At 38.3% G+C, this 20,295-nt stretch overlaps 2 protein-coding genes across 3 annotated transcripts; both read left to right on the plus strand.

The window, feature by feature from the left end:
* Nucleotides 1–2,063: 2,063 nt before the first annotated feature.
* LOC103150059 (RING finger protein 145) lies at nt 2,064–13,240 on the plus strand. Its single transcript, XM_007569499.2, has 11 exons — nt 2,064–2,315; nt 2,518–2,801; nt 3,589–3,697; nt 4,125–4,216; nt 5,038–5,279; nt 5,944–6,119; nt 6,224–6,364; nt 7,727–7,909; nt 8,018–8,165; nt 9,312–9,668; nt 12,233–13,240. Exons 2-11 carry the CDS (start codon nt 2,633–2,635, stop codon nt 13,007–13,009), a joined length of 2,394 nt encoding a protein of 797 aa, XP_007569561.1. The 5' UTR covers nt 2,064–2,315; nt 2,518–2,632; the 3' UTR covers nt 13,010–13,240.
* A 627-nt stretch (nt 13,241–13,867) lies between these two features.
* On the plus strand, nt 13,868–19,984 carry LOC103150060 (ubiquitin-conjugating enzyme E2 D2-like). Of its 2 annotated transcripts, XM_016680425.1 has the most exons (8): nt 13,868–14,294; nt 15,294–15,357; nt 15,897–15,928; nt 16,109–16,186; nt 16,474–16,579; nt 16,966–17,059; nt 17,234–17,283; nt 18,804–19,984. In XM_016680425.1, exons 1-7 carry the CDS (start codon nt 14,271–14,273, stop codon nt 17,280–17,282), a joined length of 447 nt encoding a protein of 148 aa, XP_016535911.1. In that variant the 5' UTR covers nt 13,868–14,270; the 3' UTR covers nt 17,283; nt 18,804–19,984. The 2 variants fall into 2 exon arrangements, with proteins under 2 accessions (XP_016535911.1, XP_007569565.1); XM_007569503.2 differs by lacking the exon at nt 17,234–17,283 and having other exon boundaries at nt 13,869–14,294.
* The last annotated feature ends 311 nt before the right edge of the window (nt 19,985–20,295 follow it).

A 20,295-nucleotide genomic window follows, 5' to 3' on the forward strand; every position in this document is an offset into this window, starting at 1 on the left:
TCCTAGATCAGAGCCTTGTGGAACTGATGTTTGTTTGTGTGCCGAAAACATTTTACACATGTACAAAACATCCTTGTCTGTGTTTATTCTTTATTTATTTTTGGAATGATTCCTGAATCTTTAAATTAGAAGAAGCTGTGGATATCTAACATATATCCCACAAAATATATTGCGAAAATCGTCCCTTTATTTAGCTCCAATCCCTTCCGGTAATGCTAACTGATTAGCCTAATTGCTGTGCCTCTTGTGACGTCATTGTGCCCTTATAAGTGACAGAAAGTTACCACTGGATAGCATCTTATATCTCTATGTACCCACTATATTTGGCATTTAATAACAAAAAAAGACAAAGTTGTTTAGAAAGTAATTCACATTTAAATGCTAAAAGTGAATATTTTTGCTGAGCAGGTGCATCCTGTGTTTCAGGAAGGCAGGAAACAGTTACAGCGTACCAATTTTCATGTGGTGATATTTGATATCAGTTTACGCCGGCAGATCTTTCACATATTTTAATCATAATTGTGACTGATTTGTGTTTTCTTCTAAGACTCTCTCAGAGTCTTAGAAGAAGCTGATCTGTATCAGTGTTAAAACTGACAGTTTATGTTCATGTCATCTAACCTGAACACTTTTAGATTTAGACATTTTCCATGGACACATTCATGTTTTATCTTCTAAAGTTTCCACCTCTTCTACCATACTTTGAGTATCTAACTCTGCAAAATGTCCGTATCCGTCACACATCAGCTGTGTGAACAGAACACAGTAGCTAAATACACACAGATTATGTTACTGTAACAAGTTTTGTCTCTTGGACAGACTCTAGGGAGTATATCAGAAGCTGATATTATTATTATATTATTCAAGGATCAGAAAGTTCTTTTTTTTTCACGTGATCAGAGTTTAGATTTAATAACCTGTGTTGTATGAAGAAAAGCTTCCTTCCTCTTTAGAGATAAGACACGCAGTTTATAAACTGATCAGGAAACGCACCAGTTCTTTTTCTTAGTCACCTCCTGTGGCATGGTGCAGAGCAGCTGCATGTACATGCCAGGAGTTGGTGTCTTGAGCTGTTCAGTAAAAAAACACTCATCTGTTTAGCTGTGAGAATCAGTCAGTTGCAAACGGGATGATCTTCTGTTAGACAACACAGTGAAAACAGTCAAAACCACATTTAATGACTCAAAACAATCAGGAAGGCAATCGCATACATGATTTTTATTTTATTTTTTTTATGTGTCAGTAAAGAGTGATTTGAAAAATAACCACAGATGCATAAAGTCTGAAAACCTACACCGTGTCACAAAGGTATTTATACCCCCTACACATGTTTGTTATTAATAAGTAAAGAACCATGATTTAATTCATTTTTCCAGGTTTTAAAACAAAGGAAAACATAAAACTTTTGGAAAAAGAGAATAGATATGTTTTCTTCTTTAAAATATCGACAAGAAAAATGGTAATAAAATAAAAAAATATATAAAAACGTAAGCATATGTTTCCTTGTACTTTTACTGACGTTTTGTTGTGGAAATTCAATGCAATTTTCGGTCCATTGTCTAGACCACCATGACAAAGATGGACTCCATAATGAGTTTTGGTCCTCATGAGGGAGGACCAAAACTGACATAATTAAAAATACAAAGCAGAAATGTTTTGCTTTGCATTTTCCTTATACATACATTTAATCAATAAATGCACATACAGTGATACCAACAACCACATTTCAAGAAAAACTTCTAAAACCTGCATGTTATTACATCTATATTTTAATAATATTGGTCATTACGTATAACGTGAAAAATAAGAATAAGTTCAAAGACTATACATTCTTCTTCAGCAAAGTACAATATTAGTTTCTTTCTTTTCTTTTCTTTTTTTACAACGTCAGACATTATACAACCATTTTACACATTAAAACTGAACAAAAACGACTGTAATAAGTGAGTATTCATGTCATTCCTCTTGACAAAGCTCGTGGCCCAAGGCACACAGTTTTACTTTGAAACGTAAAATACCTCAACCTGATTGGCTCTTGTTTTCTTCTGACGTGTACACGTCAAATTTGCCACGCAGGCGCACTAAATCATAACACTGCATATGAAGTCACTTTACTCATCCTCATGTCGCGCGGGTCTTACCGCCTTATTTATCGGTTCCAGTGACAGGTGTAACTATAGTTCGCTAGAGGCCGAAGTTAGGGGATGAACAGCTGGGCACGGCTGTGAAAATATGGTCGCTGCGAGGGCTGACCAGCTGGAGTTAGCTTTGGCTAGCAAATGGCTGCTCGGCTGGGATGTCTGCCACTGTGAGAAGTAAGTGAACCAGCGCTACTTTTAGCTGCTTTACCACAAACATCCGCTTTATCACCTACCTCAGCCTCTCATACTGTACAACTTCAGACAATAAAGCAAGACTTTGCCTTTGTTTTAGGGGGTTAAAACGCAGAGTTGTAGGCTCTGGGTCCTTCCTCTTCTAGCTTAAATTCTGTTTGTTTGGTTGTTGATTATTTTTTAGATGATAAGACACGGAAAAGTGTATTGAAGCACAGGGAAACCTGAGCCTCCCCCCTCCCCAAACAAGCATGTGACAAACGGACTCCAGTGTGACCAAAGACTTGGTTGCAGCCAAAATGCCTCGTCTGGATGAAGTGGCCAACATTGCCCTCAGGGTGCCCAGCATTCTGGTTCTGGACCTGCTGTATAAATGTGACATTGAGGGTCTGACTGAAAACCTCAAGGCTAAAAACGAGGACATGCTCTTCAAATACAAATATGTCATCTGGAACATGTTCTATCTTGGTAAGTATGGCTTTATAAGTCACTTTTAACAAATTGTGCTGTCCGTACTGAACGAAAGCATCCCTGTGGCATCATGCCGCCACCACCGTGTTTCACCGTGGAAGCGGTACGCTCTCATGAATGCACGTTGAACAGAAAGTTTGATTCTGAGCTCATCTCTAGAGCATCTTTTTCAACATGTGTGCTGGAAGTCAGTCATTTAAACCCAGCCATAATTAGGGCTGAAGTGATTAATCGTGATTAATCGATTGTTGAAATAATTGTCAACTAATTTAGTAATTGATTAATGGTTAACTGGAGTATGCAGATTCGAAAAGAGACCGTTTGCTGAAAGAATAACATATTCAGAACAGCAATTAAGCCAAAACTGTAAAAAATATATATAAATATTTTGCTTTTAAGACAAATTAAAAAAAATTAAAGTCAATTAGATCAAATACTCTGGAAATACATGAAAACTAAACAGAAAACGATTTTAAAAGTTGTCTATCTCGTTACCGTAGCACTTAGCAAATGGAAATAATTTTAGTAATCTGAGCTCACCTAACACAGGAAAAGTTTATCCTAATAAAATGTCACAATAAAAGGGCCTGAATGCAAATTTAACTGTGAAAATAAAATGGCAAACCACATATTTCCTTCCGTTTCACATTTATGTGTTGCGTGTTATGTGACTTTTTTTATTTGTTTTGGAGATGCTGTACCTGAAGGTTTCAGCCTCTCTGTCCTCGGTTTTAGTGAATCTATTGAAACTTGACTTCTGTGCCCGTCTCTGTCCTCCATCCAGCTCACCTGACAAACCTGGTTGTGTTGATCATGCCGCTGAGGCACATTGTTACGCTCTACCTTCATGTCCTTGTTGCCCTCCTTCTGTACATGGGGCATCAGATTTCCAAGTGAGTCTTTACATCCTGTTTTCTCTAAAATGTCAGGATATCAGGAACCACTCTCATTACCAAAAAAAAGAGTTTATTTGTACAGTTTTTCACTATGAACCTCTTCAGACTGTAGATAAAGTATTTTCCCTAAACTGAATAAGGTCATACTCTGAATTAGCCAAAACTTTATTCAGCTAATTGTGGCTATGCTACATTATGTATTATCTTAATCGCTCTGCTTCACGTTTTTACTTTAATACGAATACAGATTCAGTCCAGCAGTGGGAAAATAAAATTGTTTTATGAAGATTTAAAGCAGACGTTGATGTAGCATTAGATTGGCCATCACTCATTTGTTAGCTAAGCTTTTAGTTAACACCAGTGAGATATCCTGTAATACGATCATGCTATTTCTTCATCTCTTTGTTTCCCATTTCTTTTCCAGGGATTATGTTCGAGAGGAGGTGCAGCTGGGATATGAAGGGGCGGTCTATCTCAATTCTTTGGCCTTTAATAGATTCGTCTCTGCCATGACTAGTGAGTATCTGAGCCGAGTTGACTCTAAATGTGAACTTTTAGCAAAAGTATTTTCTCACACAGACTCCTGTTGCTTTTTACTGCGGCAGGAAAAGTTCTGTTCTTTAATTCTTCTTTGTCAACTGGGACTGAAGCGATTAATCGGATTAATCATGAAGAATTGATTATTGAAATCATCGTCAACAAATTTAGTAACTGATTAATTGTTGGTGAAAGAATATCATCATCAGACAATAGTCAGCAGATTAGCAATACACTATACTGATGCGTCCAGCAGAAAGATTTGAGGTTTTCACATGTTGATGTTAGACGTACTTTCTTTAGCTGCAGATGCATCCTTCACTACAAATGATCAAGAAAATGCTACAGGAAGGCTATGTTATTGATTTTCTTATTTATTTTTTATTGAATCTCTAATATTATATTAAAATAAGTCTTAGGCAGTTAAATGAAATATCTGCAGAATGTAACAATTTGTTCTCGATTAATCGTCCAAATGATCGATTCATAAAATAATCGTTAGGTGCAGCCCTGCTTTCAACTTTTTCTTGTTTTTGTGCATAATGAGCCTAGGAAAACTTTTTTTATGTCCTTCAGGTCTTATGATAAACTTAATTTTGTTTTTAGTTTTATTTCTTTAACAAGGAGTTGATGTGTTTGTCTGAAAAAGGCGATTGGAGCAGATTTCTCTCAGTAGTTAAAATGTTAAGACGGAAGAACCGAGGGGGAAACGATTTTACTACAGCTACTTAAAAAAAACAAAAACAAGAACAACATAAACCAAAATAAGTAGTCTGATCTTTCTGTTTCTCCAACGACAGGTCAGATCATCCTCAGCACGCTCTGTGCCTTCCTGATGAAGACCAGAAAGGTGTGGCTGTTCTCCACTCACATGCTCCCCCTGCTGGCCCGACTCTTGACCGTCCCTAATGCCACGCTGCTGACCGTCAACACTTTCTCCATGGGCCTGACGGTGGCAGGGATTGGCCTGTTTCTCCTCGCCAACCTGTTCGTGCCATATCGCCTGGCGAGGGCCGCCTACTCAGAGCTGCTTCACCTGGAGGTATTCACGCCCCGAAGCCGTGGAGACGCAAAAACCTCGGCCCGAATGGTTATTTTGCGTCTTTTTATATGCAATACCTTGCTAAACTAAAACACCGGTTGTTTTTGCAGACCTTTTCTTTTGTTTTATAACATTTTTTATGTATTAATTCACCAATTAGCGTGTGCAAGACAAGCATTACAGACCGACAAACAAGAGGTATGAGCTTCCATTGACTAAATAATTACACAATTTAACAAGTCGAAAATAAATTAGCGCCATGGAAACATTTTTTTTGTTTGTTTGTTTGTTTGTTTTTTTTGGCTGTATCAAAATTGGTTTATTTTGCGAAACTGCAGTGAAAACACTTTTTTCACATCATGCTAGTCACGTGATCCACAACCAGATGCTGCAGCTGGCGGAAACTACGAGCAAAAAGAAAACAGGAACTAGCTGAAGTATCATATTTTTTAAAAGCTTACGACATGACACGTGATTTTTATCCATTTCTTATTTAATGGAAACACCACAACTGTAAATTTAATTACATTCTTTTTTTTTACATAAGAGGAATATCAACAACGTTTTGCGCACGTTTCCAATGGAAACACAGCTACTTGAAAGCATTTCAGGTATCTTTTCATGCTCCGCCCCCCGTCATCACCTGGGGCCTCCCGTCTCCTAGGTGATGGAGCTGTACAGACTCCTGGCGTTGGGGATCTCTCTGTGGAACCAGTTCGCTGTTCCGGCCCTCTTCAGTGTCTTCTGGTTCGTTCTGTTCGCCGTCCAGCTGTGCTCGAACGTCATGTCCTCCAGCGTCTCTGCGACTTTTCAGGGAATCATGTTCTTTTTGCTCACTAGGTGCGTTTATTCCTTGATTTTTTGCACTCTCTTTTTGTGTGTGTGTGTGTGTATTTTCTCCTGAATTTATAGTCTTGTTGTTGTGTGTTTGCTGAACCGCGCAGCGTGTCAGAATGTTGCGCTACGCCGTACTCTCTGCTGGGTCTCACCTTCGTGGTGTCCTATCTGGCTCTGGGACTTCTCAACCTGTGCAAGTTTTACCTGGGAGGTTTCGCTGCGGTGCAGAACGAGAACGTCATGCACAGGTGAGATGCTGTCCACCGACTTCCTGATTGTTTCTGCTTTCAGTTCGCATCAAACAGCTTGAATTGTTTGAAACGTCGTGGGCGCTGGACCGTGTGTCAAACGTTAGCGTTTATTTCACCAGGTGTTTTTTGACCTGACTCAGTTGCAGTCAGACACAAGAATTTGTGATTGTTTTTGTAATTTTTTTTTGTAGTAAAAATCACTAACTTTGTTGCTATTTCAGAAACATTCGCAAGGAATTTTGCAATGTTCTCCTTATTAAACCCCTTTGAAAAAATCTACATATTAAAGAAAAAAGTAAGGCTGAGGCAGCAGTACAGTAGAATTAAGAAATACTGCCACCTACAGGTGGGAGCTAGCAGTCAGTAAACCCAATGTTTTTAACAATTTTTGCTGGTAAATTTGCAATAAACTCGCAGTTTTGTGATGCTGTGATAAAATCCACAGATTTCTTGAATTTGGGTGAAAATGTTTTCATTCGTGGAATCGTGAAAAACTGGAGGGACTGATTAGGCTGTTATTAAAATCCATGCAGAGTCATCAGTCATCAGGCCAAATTCTTTAGCTCAATATGGAAATAAACGTAAAACAAAAATCACATTGAGAAACAAATTTTGTCCTTTGAAAGTAGAATGCAACGTTGAGCAGTCAGACAGCAGGGAAAACATCCCAACATGTTGGCTTTGTTGCCTGCAGCTGAATCACGTTTTTTTTTTCTCACTGTCTAAAGTTGAAACTAAACAAAGTTTTTTTTTGTTTTAGTTTAGTTAGAATTACTAAAATTATTTGTATTTGTTAGATGTCAGAAAACCTGGTGAAAACGTTTTTTTGTTTTGTTTTTATTTTTTGTAACTTTCCTCGAATTTAAAAGTTTACATATATTGGTCACTATTGGGGATAATTGTGTTTTACAATGTATGACTTGTGTCAAACCTTTTGGGTTTCCATCCCGGATACTCACCAAATGTATGTAAACTTTTGAATTTGAGGAAATGTGCAAAAAAATTCTTAGAAAAAAATAAAAAAATGTTCTTGCCAAGTTATTTGGCATTTAACAAGCAGAAATAATTTTGGTATGTCCAACAAGGCGAAAACCAGAAATGTTTGATCTAATTTATCTTGAAACAGTGAGGAGAAAATACTTGTTGACTTTCTTTTTGTGTCCTCGCATCAACTATCAATCACTTACAAAACGCCCCGCGACCTCATTTGATTTTGACCTTTGTTCCATAACATCTTGTGCAAAACTCTGTTCACCTATGAAGATTTCTTCACAAAATTTGTTTCTCAATTAAAAAAACAAAAAAAACAAATTAAACCAAAAATATGTCCTTAACTTCTCCTTGTGCTGGTTTTGTCAGGGGCGTGACAGAGGGAGTCACTCTGCTGCTGCTCGCCCTGCAGACGGGCCTGCTAGACATGCAGGCGCTGCAGCGCACCTTCCTCCTCAGCATCATCCTCTTCATTGTGCTGACTTCAACCTTGCAGTCCATGATAGAAATAACAGATCCCATCATTCTAGCCCTGGGCGCGTCACGCAACAGGTACCAATCACTCAGCGAATTTCACGTCTCCTCAAGCGAGTCAGAGCTGAGAAAAAGTTGTAAAAATATATATATATTTTTTTTCTTTCTGCTGTTCTTTGGTTTTAGAAGTTTGTGGAAGCACTTCCGTGGCCTCAGCATGTGTCTGCTTCTGCTGGTTTTCCCGGTGTTCATGGCTTATAAAATCTCCCAGTTTTTCCACATGGACTTCTGGCTCCTCATACTGGTTTCCAGCTGCATGCTAACCTCCCTCCAGGTCTGTTTGTCGTCATGTCGTATAAAAATAATTGAGACGCATTTCTTTAAATCATGTCTAGGATGGAATTTCTTGAAACATGGTCCCTCCGTAGTACGTAGGATAATAACATCTTCCTTTCAGTTTGCACCCTGTATTTTCTTTTAAAGTTACAAAATTTGACATTCCTGCACAAATATTACTCACTAAGATACAGCTGGCATGGAGGCTGGATACAAACTGTTAATCCATGGATAGGTTCATGTTTCCCTCTTTCCTTGTTTGTTTTTGCTTTCTTTGGCAGCAGCCCAACATCAGTAACCTGAACCCCTGCTGGATGAATCTCCATATTTTTTCCTTTTTCTGTTTTTGGGTTCAGGTTTACAGCTCACATTAGTTATATTCAGTTCCATGTACTTGATGAAATGATCAAAGTGTTATTTTATAGACACCTGCTGTTACGCCACGAGTCACTTCAAGCTAATAGGATGGCAGCTGCCCTCAAATACTCTCACCTTCATTTGGCTCAGACAGTGGGAGAAAAATGTGCTGTTTATTATCATGGCTAAGCGTAGTAACCACTGATTTAATAATGAATCTGACTCTCAGATACCAGCGTCTGATTAAAGTGACAAAAAACACAACAGTGAAAAAAGGAACTTGGTTAAAGAACACATTTTCTTCCTTGAGAAAACTTAGGTTCACGAACAACAGCACTGACTTTCTGCTAGAGCTTGTTTTGGTTTTCTGGTTAAGTCAGACTCAACGTGTCAAAACCCAGAAAATAAACAACTCTACCACTTTGAGTTAACAGTAATATTTAATTTTTAAAAATGCTTGAAATGCCAGACTTTGACTCTTCTTAAACCCTTGTAAACCTTGAATAAACAAAGTGGAATGGGATTTGGATAGACGTAGTACTAAAAGCCTGTCCTAGATTGGGTCGCGGTACCAATATTTATAAGCGCATTCTTGTTTGACTGCCGTCAGTTGCTAATGAGAAAATACACACACAAACATTCACACATCCAATGCATGCTTCTCATTCCTGCAGAATTTGAAAGCACAACAAATATTTAAAATGAAAAAAAGAAAGGAGTAAAAAACGCCAAGTCTCCCGTGTATTAATAGTTCCTAGAAACAATGACGATGACGATTCTTGTCCAGGTCACAGGCACCATGCTGATCTACTGCCTCTTCATGGTGGAGCTATTCCGCAGTGACCCGATCGAGAGCCTGGACGAGGTCATCTACTGGGTGAATGCCATCAGCAGGGTGCTGGAGTTCCTGGTGGCGCTGTGCGTGGTGGCCTACGGCACCTGGGAGTCGCTGTTTGGCGAGTGGAGCTGGATGGGCGCCTCTGTCATCATCATCCACTCATACTTCAACGTGTGGCTCCGAGCCCAGTCCGGCTGGAAGAGCTTCCTGCTCCGGCGGGAAGCGGCGAAAAAGATCAACTCCCTGCCCAGAGCCACGGCGGAGCAGCTGGACCAGCACAACGACGTCTGTTCCATCTGCTTTCAGGTGCGTCACTCGTTCCACAAGGGGTGATCTCTGCAGAGCCGGTAAAATGGGATTTTAAAAAATAATATGTACTGTAATAAGCTGTGACCTCAGTTAGCCGTGGATCCTTATTTTAAAGATCATAGCTTGCGTTAGTGGAGCGATAAAAAGTAAATTGGAGGCATCAGTAGTTGGTGCAGCGAAACATGTTCTTTCTTGTGGATTTAATTTGTTTTTGGCTTTCAAAGAAAAACCTTCAAAGGTCTTAAATTCGTCGATGTAAAGTTAAGGTCTTAAAATGTCTTAAATCCGTTAAAAAAAACTGTAAGTTGGCCTTTGAATACATTAATCTCGAGTCTTAAATTTTGTCGCGGCCATGTAGGTTTTGTTCTTAATCGGGTCTCAAAGTTTGAGTTTCATCATCACTCACAGCATTCTGTGTCTCGAGGCAGTTAAAGCTATCGGTTACAAGTTGCTAATAATTGCTAGCTAGCTAGTGTTTTATGAGTATAAACTTATATGCAGTTGGCTGGACAACATTCACAAAAAAATTTAAAAAAAAATCTCAAAACAGCGAGCTAACAAAAAGACCACAGAAAATTCACACTGTTGGTCCCCTGAAAAAAAAAAAGAAAAGTGCATTTCTTTTGTACATTTCTATCATAATATAGGTCTTAAATGGTCTTAAAAAGTCTTAAATTTGGTTAAACCTGCAGAAACCCTACCAATGGTATGATTTTATGGCCATTCTAAAGATCGTAAAACCATCATAAGACACCAACAAATACAAGAAACACAGTTTTCTCTGAATCTCCCTGCAGTGATTTCTCGCATAGCAAACAGGCTTACACTGTCGTCTTTAAAAGACTGAAATTTTCACTGGGAAAATAAGAACACATGTAATGTATGTAATGCAATATAATTGCTTCCCAGCAGTTGTGTTATCTACAGAAAAATCTGTTTCTCACCTGATAAGGGACTTTTGTAGAAACATATGAAATATTGTGCTTGTGAAAACATTCATCCAATGAAAAAATAGAAATGAGTACAATTCTGATGCATACACATGTTTTGGACCTTTCTAAATTCTGGCCCAGACAGAGATTTCCAAAGTACAGATAATGCTTTTAAAACCACAGTGTTATCCCAAAGTGCTTTACAAATAATAATTGAAACATTACAAGCAAGATACAACAATGACATATTTATAGTTTCCCACAATGTATTATAAGCCTGGCGGGCCTCCATAACCAGTTAAGTCAGCAGTGAATTTCTTAGTTTACCTCTAAAAACTAATATACTCGTTCATTTCTGATTATTTTTTTATTTACCAGTTTAATGCAATTTTGGAGATTTTAAACTGAGTAAATAATTCAGAGATTAAAATTGGTCACTTATGTTTTCACAAAACAGCTGCACTGATTGAACTGGATGAAAACGATGTTTAATAAAAAAATCCCAAGCAGACAAAGGATTTAAAACGTCAATAAATTGTGTTTGCAGGAGCGTAGTGTAGAACTGGAGTCTGGAGCCGTTCTGGTCCGTTCTGGCTTCAGGTCCACTCTGTAAACAAACGACAGTAGTACAAAATGCTTCACGCCGAGTGGGGCTTTTGAGACGTGTTCTTCCTGTTTTTCCAGCTTGACACCTTCTTTAGTTCACGCTTTTGTTTTGTTTGAAACACTGTAAATGCAGATGGAAATCTCATAATATTAATTAGGGAAAAGATGACAAAACAAAGCTAATTTAAAATTGGAGGCGATTCTCTATAGAGAACCGCAATTCTGAACCAATTTTAAAAAAAAAATACTCAATCAGTTTTAAAATGAGTTGAAGTTGTACGTTTTTGACGCTCATATTTGCGATTGTACTGCATGTCCCACTGTATATATTTTGAATAATACTTTGATATTTAAGAAAAAAACAAGCAGCTAAGCTAGCATAACAACTGTTAGGTTAGCAAAAACAGGTTTTTGTTGAAATATAAATTGATGAAACATTAGAGAATTGCTTTAAATAATAAATGTTTTATTTGTTTACAGCGTCTTTTCCTCTGGTCATATAATTTAAACAACATTTCTAGACCGTTTGAATAGAAAAACTGGTTGCTGAATTAAAAATCGCTTTTGAATGAAATAGTTTCTGAATTAAATCGTGACCCTAAAAATCTGAGTCAAATCGCCACACACTGAAAGATTTGCATCTTTATTCAAAATATAAAAGAGAGCATGAGTTTACTCTACTGCAAATTAGCAGAGGCAATGGATTTGATTACTTAAACCGTGTTCAATGATGGCAACAAAATTATCAGAAAAACTTTATTGACAGTGGATGAGAGCGAGCTGGCTCACATGTTGTAAAATAAAAAAATAAATAAAAATACAATTATGGAACGCCCCATCTTGGAAAAACGGTGTCTTTAGTCAGAAGCTACTTCAAATTGCAGACTGCTACAGGTGTCGGCATGTATCACCTTTCACACCAACTCTGAAGAATTAATATAGGTTACAACATTTAATTTCCCTTTGGGAATCAATAAAGTATTTTTGAATTTGTTTTAAAACTAGATTCGTCTTTATCTACAGGAAATGAGCTCTGCCGTCATCACGTACTGCGGCCATTTCTTCCATGGCAACTGTCTCCGCAAGTGGCTGTATGTGCAGGAAACGTGTCCCATGTGCCACCAGACGGTCCGACCGACACCGGCCAGTCAGAGCCCAGCTCCGGGCAACGAAGCCCCAGCCTCCCAGGAGGACCCGGGGCCAGATCCAGCCCCACAAGAAGGAGAGCAGGACCTGGAAACGCCAAGCGACGAGGGAAACCCAGATCTCGCCCAGCAACAGTTGGAGGAGAGCGAGAGCGAAGATCGGCCGTCTGAACCTGAAAGCGTAGTCGTCCGAGATCTCGCGTTCGGATCCGACGGCGAACTGGACATTAGGTTTAGTTCCCAGAACCAACTGGGAAGAACTTCTGAGAAGTGTCGCAGCCAGTTTGAGGTGAACGGCACAGACTCATCTTCGCAGATAGATCTTGGAGCCGTGAGCGAGAACCAAACGGCCTCCGAGTTAATGGGACTCCGCGGTTTTGCGTTCCATCCCAACCATGACAGGACGTCTAAATCGAGCCACAGCCTTCATTCACACGAGGGAAACGTTGGTGATGATAATCAGAAGCTGGTCTCGGGTGATGCGAGTCCTGTCGCCGCCCAAACATCTCTCGAATCATATAATCAAAACTCTGCCGACTCCTTGAACAGTCGTCACGGTTTCAGCACGCATTCAGATGTGATCCTCAAGGCGCCGTCCTCGGGTGCCGCAGATTCCCAAACGACGGTGGCTGACTGTGCTCCATCTGTGCCTTGATGGGTTTGAAATCCAATTTTCCTTATTGGGTTTGATCATCAAACACATCTGCCTTCTGTATGTGAATCAATTATATAAAGAGACTCAAATATCTCTTGTATGGAATGTTCTTCACACTAGCAAAAAAATACGAGTATTGGACCTATTTGTGTAGACTTACCGTGCAATTGTAAAGCAGCAAATCGTTAGAATAACTATCATGAACTATAAAAAAAAATCATCTTGAAATTATATTTTGTCTTTACTATTCATTCCACTTTTACCACCCATTGTCAATTGATCTATTTTTCAGTTGGTCTAAACATTGCATCATGCAGTTTACAAACTCACTTTGACCAACTTTTTTTTTTCCTAAAATGTGAACTATTTAGAACACGTATGTCTCAGTACATTAAAATGTGATTTAAAAATTATAACAGTAATTAATACAAAAGGTAAAACTCAACAGATTCATGAAACAGTTATTAGTTTTATGTCTCAACCTCGAGGAGCAATGAATTTTAATGAGGGGTTTTATGTGATAGTTACTAAATAGTGGTTGGAAGGAAAATGTGACATTGAGATTTTTTCCTTAAATAAAAAATGTGTTATTTAAGGAGCATTAGTAACTGCAACTGACTAAAACTTTGCTCTGCTATTGTCAAACACCTTTATTACAACTTTTATGCTTTTCTTTTTCTTAGAAGTAGCGACTCAGAAAACCCAAACACGAAGCATCACATGTCAATTGATATTTTTGGTGTGTTTATAAAGGATTAGATTTCACGACTGGCCTGACTAGTTTAGTTTTACTGTGGGCTTGCACCCAATTTACCATCATATCCGCTGCGTCACCCGCGGTTAGGACCGCCTCCCATCGTCATAAAGCTTCACATATATGTAGACAGCCGCTAGTTACCTAACAGCGTCGACCGAAACCAAAACGAGAGGAGCGCAGTCGACTAACGACTTTTTTTTTTATCGATACAGGCACTTATTTAGTTTCAAACGTGGATACCAAGAGTCTTATATAAGTAACTGCCGCTGTGCGAAAAAGAACAGTTTATCAGAAGAGAGCGTAACATCTGGTGCTTGAACTCCGCGCATACGTAGTTTTAGCACGCTAGCTAGCCAGCTAACTGCGCTAGCTAAAGAAGAAAGGCCGCCGAGTTGACCCAGCGTCAGTTATTCCAACTGAACGAATCGCCCTGGCAGATTACAGCTGACATTCAGTAGCTGGATCGAAAAACCTTCACCGTAAAGACGAGAACACCGAAAAAGGATGGCTCTGAAAAGGATTCACAAGGTAAGACACCGTCGTTAAAATGTTAGCTAGTCGCGTTAGCCGGGCTAGCCACCCACAATGCAGCCGTATTCTGTGAAACCAGGCGGTGATGCGTGTTCGAGGAAGCGTCAAGTTCACAGTTCTTTCACGTACGCCACTTTGATGAATTTTGAGTTTAGTTGGTCACCGGTTTGTGTGTTTCTTATAAACTTCGTTCTTACCGGCTAGGGCTGACATACGTCGGTTAAGGTTTATTCGCTAAACACCAGGCGGCTCGTTGGCTATTGTTAGCAGTTTCAGTTACAGGCTAACTTTGTTCATCGAGACGGGTTGACAACAAGATGTCGCATAGTTGTCACAGTTCTTCATACCTTCACACACAACGCGCGGTTTCGGGCCTTCTGGTCGCCCAGAGCTCGTGCTGAAGTACGGCAGTTGCGAACATTTCCAGTCGCAATACTCGGACTCCATGACTCATTTTTTTTTTTTTTTTTACTTTCTGAATCCGTCTTTGTACTCCAGGCCGGGTGAAATGATACATTTCCTGGGAAATTGCTCGTACTCATTTACCTATATTTACATTTACGTCGAGCTGTGAAATGGACACTAACACTAAAAGTGTTGACAGGTCAGCTTTATTTCTTCACTCTAGAATATTCCTTCACGGAAATCCCTTAACTTGTTTGTGAAATGGTGTCTGAAGGCCGGGGTGGGGCAATGCTTCCACCTCACTCCAAAATAGCTGTATACCCATAAATAACAGGGTGGCTTTTTACGGCGCATACATGGGATGAATTTTCCAGTTTACAGTGTAAAATGATGGTAGGTGGTCCACAGATGGAACTGGAGAATTGAAAGGGGGTCAACAGGGTTTGTGGATATTGGGGAAAGGAAATTATGTTGACACTTAAACTCAGGGTTTTAAAAGCTCAGTTCCTTACACCACTTTTAAATAGTAACATTGACCTTTTATTGTCAGCTAATTGGTTGTTTTATCTATTTTTTAAAAAATAATAATAGGAACTTAATGACCTGGCTCGTGACCCTCCAGCACAGTGCTCAGCTGGCCCAGTGGGTGATGACAGTAAGTTTTTACCTTTCATTTCAGCCACATTATTTTTCAAAATAACATATTAATTTACTAATGTAATATAATTTGTAAAGATGTACTGCTCTGGCTTATCCTGACATACCAGTTTAAGTTTTGATCTTTGTTGTTGTTGCTCCTCTGCTGTATTAATTGTTTTAATAAAAAACATATTGGTAGTGATTTTTGTTTTGAATTTGAAAGAAACTGGAGGGGGGGGAACTCAAAATCAAAAGAAAGTGGATCAGAAAACATGGCTATTGGATTTAATAATTGACTAAAATGCCCAAACTGTCTTCTCATGTCAAATTTAAAAATTGGGGGGGAATCACCGTTTTGATTGGTTGACGAAAGCAGAATGTGCAGATTCTAGTCTTCTGTCTATAAAATCTATTTTACATAGTTGCACAGCCAGAGGGAACACAAACATTTGCTGTCGAGAAGCTATTAGAAATCTCCGGCTGAATACTTCCCGTCAGATCACATACCTGTGACCTTTCACCATTTTCTAACGCTTTGCTTTCTGTTCTCTGCAGTGTTTCACTGGCAGGCCACAATCATGGGACCAGTAAGTATTTTATGACATAATAGTTGTGCACCTACATAAACCGGAATGGCGTTCTTGGCTGCCTTTGAATGCGTCCGTAAGATAAAAGGTCAAAATTTGACTTGATAATGTTGGAGAGTTGTGTTCAGGAAGTGTTCATGAATCTTTTCTAAAGCAAAAACTGTGTCCATGTTGTTTCAGAGCGACAGTCCATATCAGGGAGGAGTTTTCTTCTTGACAATTCATTTTCCAACAGACTACCCCTTCAAACCACCCAAGGTAAGTGGACACACCACATGGTTGTGGTGAAAACAATTTTTGTGGAAAATTACTGTCCCTTTTTTTTTTTTTTTTTTTTTTTTTTTTTATTAAATCTTTTCATCAAATGCAGCTCTTGTAAATCAAACTGGTTTTTGGAACCCATTTGTTGTTTTGGAAACCTGTCATTCCAGAAGCAGACTGTCACCGCTCTGAAAAAAGGAATTTGAAATATGTAATAAACGTGTGCAGCTTTGCTTTATCTAACGTTGTATATGCTTTTGTTCTTTTTTCCTCTTTCCCTTCAGGTTGCATTCACAACAAGAATTTACCACCCAAATATTAACAGTAACGGCAGTATCTGTCTGGATATTCTCAGATCACAGTGGTCTCCAGCACTTACTATTTCTAAAGGTACGAGTATTCATGTGACTCAAGTGGTGAGATTTAGATTTTTTTTCATCATTTTATTTTTTATATACACGTGTATGAAGTCTTAAGTTTATGTTTTGAGATGATTGTCTTGTGTGGTCAGGTTAAATGACAATGCTAGATACAAAAGACACTGACAGAAATGCTAAATGGCTTTGTACTTTATCAACACCAGAGGACCCAAAACGTTTCACATTAGTCAGTCACTCGCACACTGATGGTGGCTAGCTACTGGACAATAGCCACAACTGCCCTGAGGCAGTCTGACAAGAGCAAGGCCGTGATGACAACATTTAAGTCAAAAATACAGAAAATGACATTGAATATTTAGAATGGCTTATTTGTAAAGTTTTTTCTTTTTCTTTCAGTTCTTCTCTCCATTTGCTCACTCCTATGTGACCCAAACCCCGACGACCCACTAGTGCCAGAGATTGCACGAATCTACAAAACAGATAGTCAGAAGTAAGTACACATGTCGAATAAACTTGAAAATGAGCCAGTTGTGTATCTGGGTAACAGTCATTTAAACTATATATATATTTATGGTGTGTTAGAAACGATATTTGACTTTTTTGTATATATAGTTGTAACTTTAAAATGGTTGGGATCTTATATAATCTGGTTTCACTTTGTTAGGTACAATAAACTAGCTCAGGAGTGGACAACAAAATATGCCATGCTTTAGGGTAAGGTGAAGGGCTGGAGCTGCATCTTGGCTGCTGCTATGAGACTGGATGTGCTGTCATGCTCTGACCTCCCTGGCCTAACCAGAGGCTTGTGTCTGTGTTTATAAAAGGGGAAAAAACTTATTAGTCAAATTGTTCCATAAGATATACAGGAACCTATTTGTTGGTCTTTTGATTTATGCTTAAAAATTTTACCCATTTTTATTTTGACACTTAGACACAAGATCATTCTGTGCAAAATGAAATTCAGATTTTTTTTTTATTATTTTTTATTTTTTTGGTAGAGACGCACTAGTGCTGGACAATAAAACAATTAATATATTGCTACGGATACATGGTCAATCTCAATACCTAAAGCGTCTGATAGAATATCCAATCATTTCACCAAACTCTGATCCGGAACGGCAGATCCAGATCAGAGGAAAGACTTTAGCCATTGGTGAATGATGTCAACTAACTCACTCTTTTGTTACCTAGCAACAATGTGCTGGGTAATTTGCCCAGCAGCAGTAGTTTAAGTTTCCTCTCAGAAGCACTTAAAAAATAAAAAAAGCATGGAGTGAAAAATGTGGCTAAAAGAGGAAATGTTATACCACCATTTCATACATTTAGAACAAAAAACCTAATCAATAAACAACTGATATGAAATGCTTGTATCATGATGTTTTTCAGCCATATTGTCCACCTCAAAGATGCACCAATCAAATTTTTTTGGGCCAATTTTTGCTGACACCAATATTGGCTGATTTTTTTTTTATTATTATTTTTGATCTTATCTGTAATATGAGGCATTCAAACTTGTTTATGGATTAGCACAGTTAGCCTTCCCATCTGAAAGCAGTTGGTATAAAACTCATTTTGAAGCAAAGACGAGAGATTAACCAACATCTGCAAACAGTCTTTGATATCTTCTAATAATGATTGACAAAGCCAATAGCAGTGTGTATATATATTTTTTTTCTTTAAGATTTCCAAAAGGCATCCAGCATGTTGTAACTCAGACATGTTGTACATTAAAAAGGATAAATCTAACGGTAGAAAGCTGTCTTCTTTATTTAATGTCACCCAAACCAAAGTGTCTTGTGTATGTGTTGCCTGGTAGCAATTGCTAGGGTGCATTCAATGATCAGGAAAAAAGATCCAATTTTTGAGTTTCCAGACAGGTGGCAGCTGAATCGTTGGTGCATCTCTATTTATCTGTGAAACGTACAAAAAATACCAACATCTTCTTCCATATATGGATGAAAAGTGTTCTAAAATGGTCTTCCATCATAAGGATTTGTATTTTAACAAATCAGAACAGGGTATGTGTGCATGTGAAAGATTACTAACTTCAGCATGAACATAATTGCTCAAGTCTCCATTTATGGAAATGGAGACAATCCCTGACATGCGAGTGAATAATGTAGGACATGTTTTTGACCTGAAGGTGCATGTGTTTTAAAGAAGTCTAAAGCTAGACAACCTCCCCGCTGAATCTAAAATATTGGTATTAACAATTAACGACTTTCTCCCCACAGATACATCAAAATGGCAAAAGAATGGACACAGAAGTATGCAATGTGATGACATCGTTTGAAGAGCAGGTGGAAATTGTTGCTGGTTCAAACTTAAAATTACGGGATTCAGTTTTGTTTTTGTTTTGTTTTTTTCACTGTATTTTTGGTTAATCAATGCATTTTACCTCTTTTTTTTCCCCCACCTGCACGCTCATAAGAAGATAGTGTTTTCTCTGTAGGTTACATGCCAGTTTCTGTCAAATTGTGACTCCTTTTTGAGTTGAACAGAAGGTTAAAAAAAATCATAGCTCTCAACACCCATGTGAGTGCGCTCGACACATTGTAATAATTTCCACACTTCAAAACTCTGACGCAGCTGTTCTCCTGAAATGTGCTGAAAAATCAATCCCACAATGCTCTCCAATTTCTCATCTGGCTGGATTTTTGTCTAGGATCGCTGCATTTCTCTTCTGGAAGCCAGGTTTCCCAAAAAAAATTATTTTTTTTTCCCCTGCTTTTTTTGAGCTTGCAGTATCTTGAAAATTTCAAGTTTTTTCCCCTAATTGGTATAATTCTGCATTTTATCAGATAGCAGAATTTGAGCTTGAGGAAACTGGTTGCTGGTTGCATCTCATGAACTGAGGTGACATCAGTTTGTTTCTCTGATCAGTAGTGTAGGAATCTGTTATCTGATAAGTATCTTATTCCACTGTCAAAGTGTGTACAGAGAAGCAGAGCAGCATATATCAATGTTAAGGAAACAAATATAAGAACTTCAATGTTGTATTTTATGCATGTTAATAAAGGTAGGCTATTATATCTGATGTTTCTGCAAATTAAGTGAATTGTAAGGTTGAACAGTTGGGGAGAAAAAAATTGGTTCTTCACAAATGCTTTCCATTTCTTTTTTTCTGTTATTTAGAAGCCAGTAGATGAGCATTTTTCTTTACTTTTCATTTTTATGCCCACTCAAACACTGTCTTCTTGTAGCCCTGAAATATTGATGCAAAGCTGAAGGGTTGATAATCAACTCATGGCTCTGTTTCTTTTTAGTTTTCCCTTCAATAAAGTTTCTCCAAACTATATTCTTTTGATGCCGTTTTTCATCAATGAGAAATGACAAAAAAATGTAATCTTTGCTCAGTTTGATGCTGTGGGTAAAAATCTGTGGAACTAACTGCAATAAAGTGGTTTGATTACAAATGGGATTGAATACATTGTGATCAGTCTCTGAACGATTCCATAGAAAACACTCAAGTTCTGAATAAAAGCATATTTTTGCACCTGCATCTAGTGCTGAAAGTACCAATTTCATTGGGTTGGAAAAAATGATTTAATATATTCATAAACTGAAAAAATGTAGACTTAGACAGCTGTCTTTCAAATGGCCACAATGACTTGTCTGAAAATACTGGTTTCTGATTGGTTGATTTGTCTACCAAGCCTTTAGCCCCGCCCATCCCCATTTAAGGCTGAGAAAAATGTCCTTCGGCAAACGAAATTTAACTGAAAT

The sequence above is a fragment of the Poecilia formosa genome, unplaced genomic scaffold, assembly GCF_000485575.1.
Source record: "Poecilia formosa unplaced genomic scaffold, Poecilia_formosa-5.1.2 Scaffold241, whole genome shotgun sequence".
In the NCBI taxonomy this organism is placed as follows: domain Eukaryota; kingdom Metazoa; phylum Chordata; class Actinopteri; order Cyprinodontiformes; family Poeciliidae; genus Poecilia; species Poecilia formosa.

Coding starts and splice junctions, on each gene's coding strand:
- LOC103150059 (XM_007569499.2), top strand. CDS start 2,633: ATGCCTCGTCTGGATGAAGTGGCCAACATTGCCCTCAGGGTGCCCAGC. Junction 6,365..7,726: donor AACGAGAACGTCATGCACAG/GTGAGATGCTGT, acceptor TGGTTTTGTCAG/GGGCGTGACAGAGGGAGTCA. Junction 7,910..8,017: donor CTGGGCGCGTCACGCAACAG/GTACCAATCACT, acceptor CTTTGGTTTTAG/AAGTTTGTGGAAGCACTTCC.
- LOC103150060 (XM_016680425.1), top strand. CDS start 14,271: ATGGCTCTGAAAAGGATTCACAAG. Junction 15,929..16,108: donor AGGCCACAATCATGGGACCA/GTAAGTATTTTA, acceptor ATGTTGTTTCAG/AGCGACAGTCCATATCAGGG. Junction 17,060..17,233: donor TACAAAACAGATAGTCAGAA/GTAAGTACACAT, acceptor TCACTTTGTTAG/GTACAATAAACTAGCTCAGG.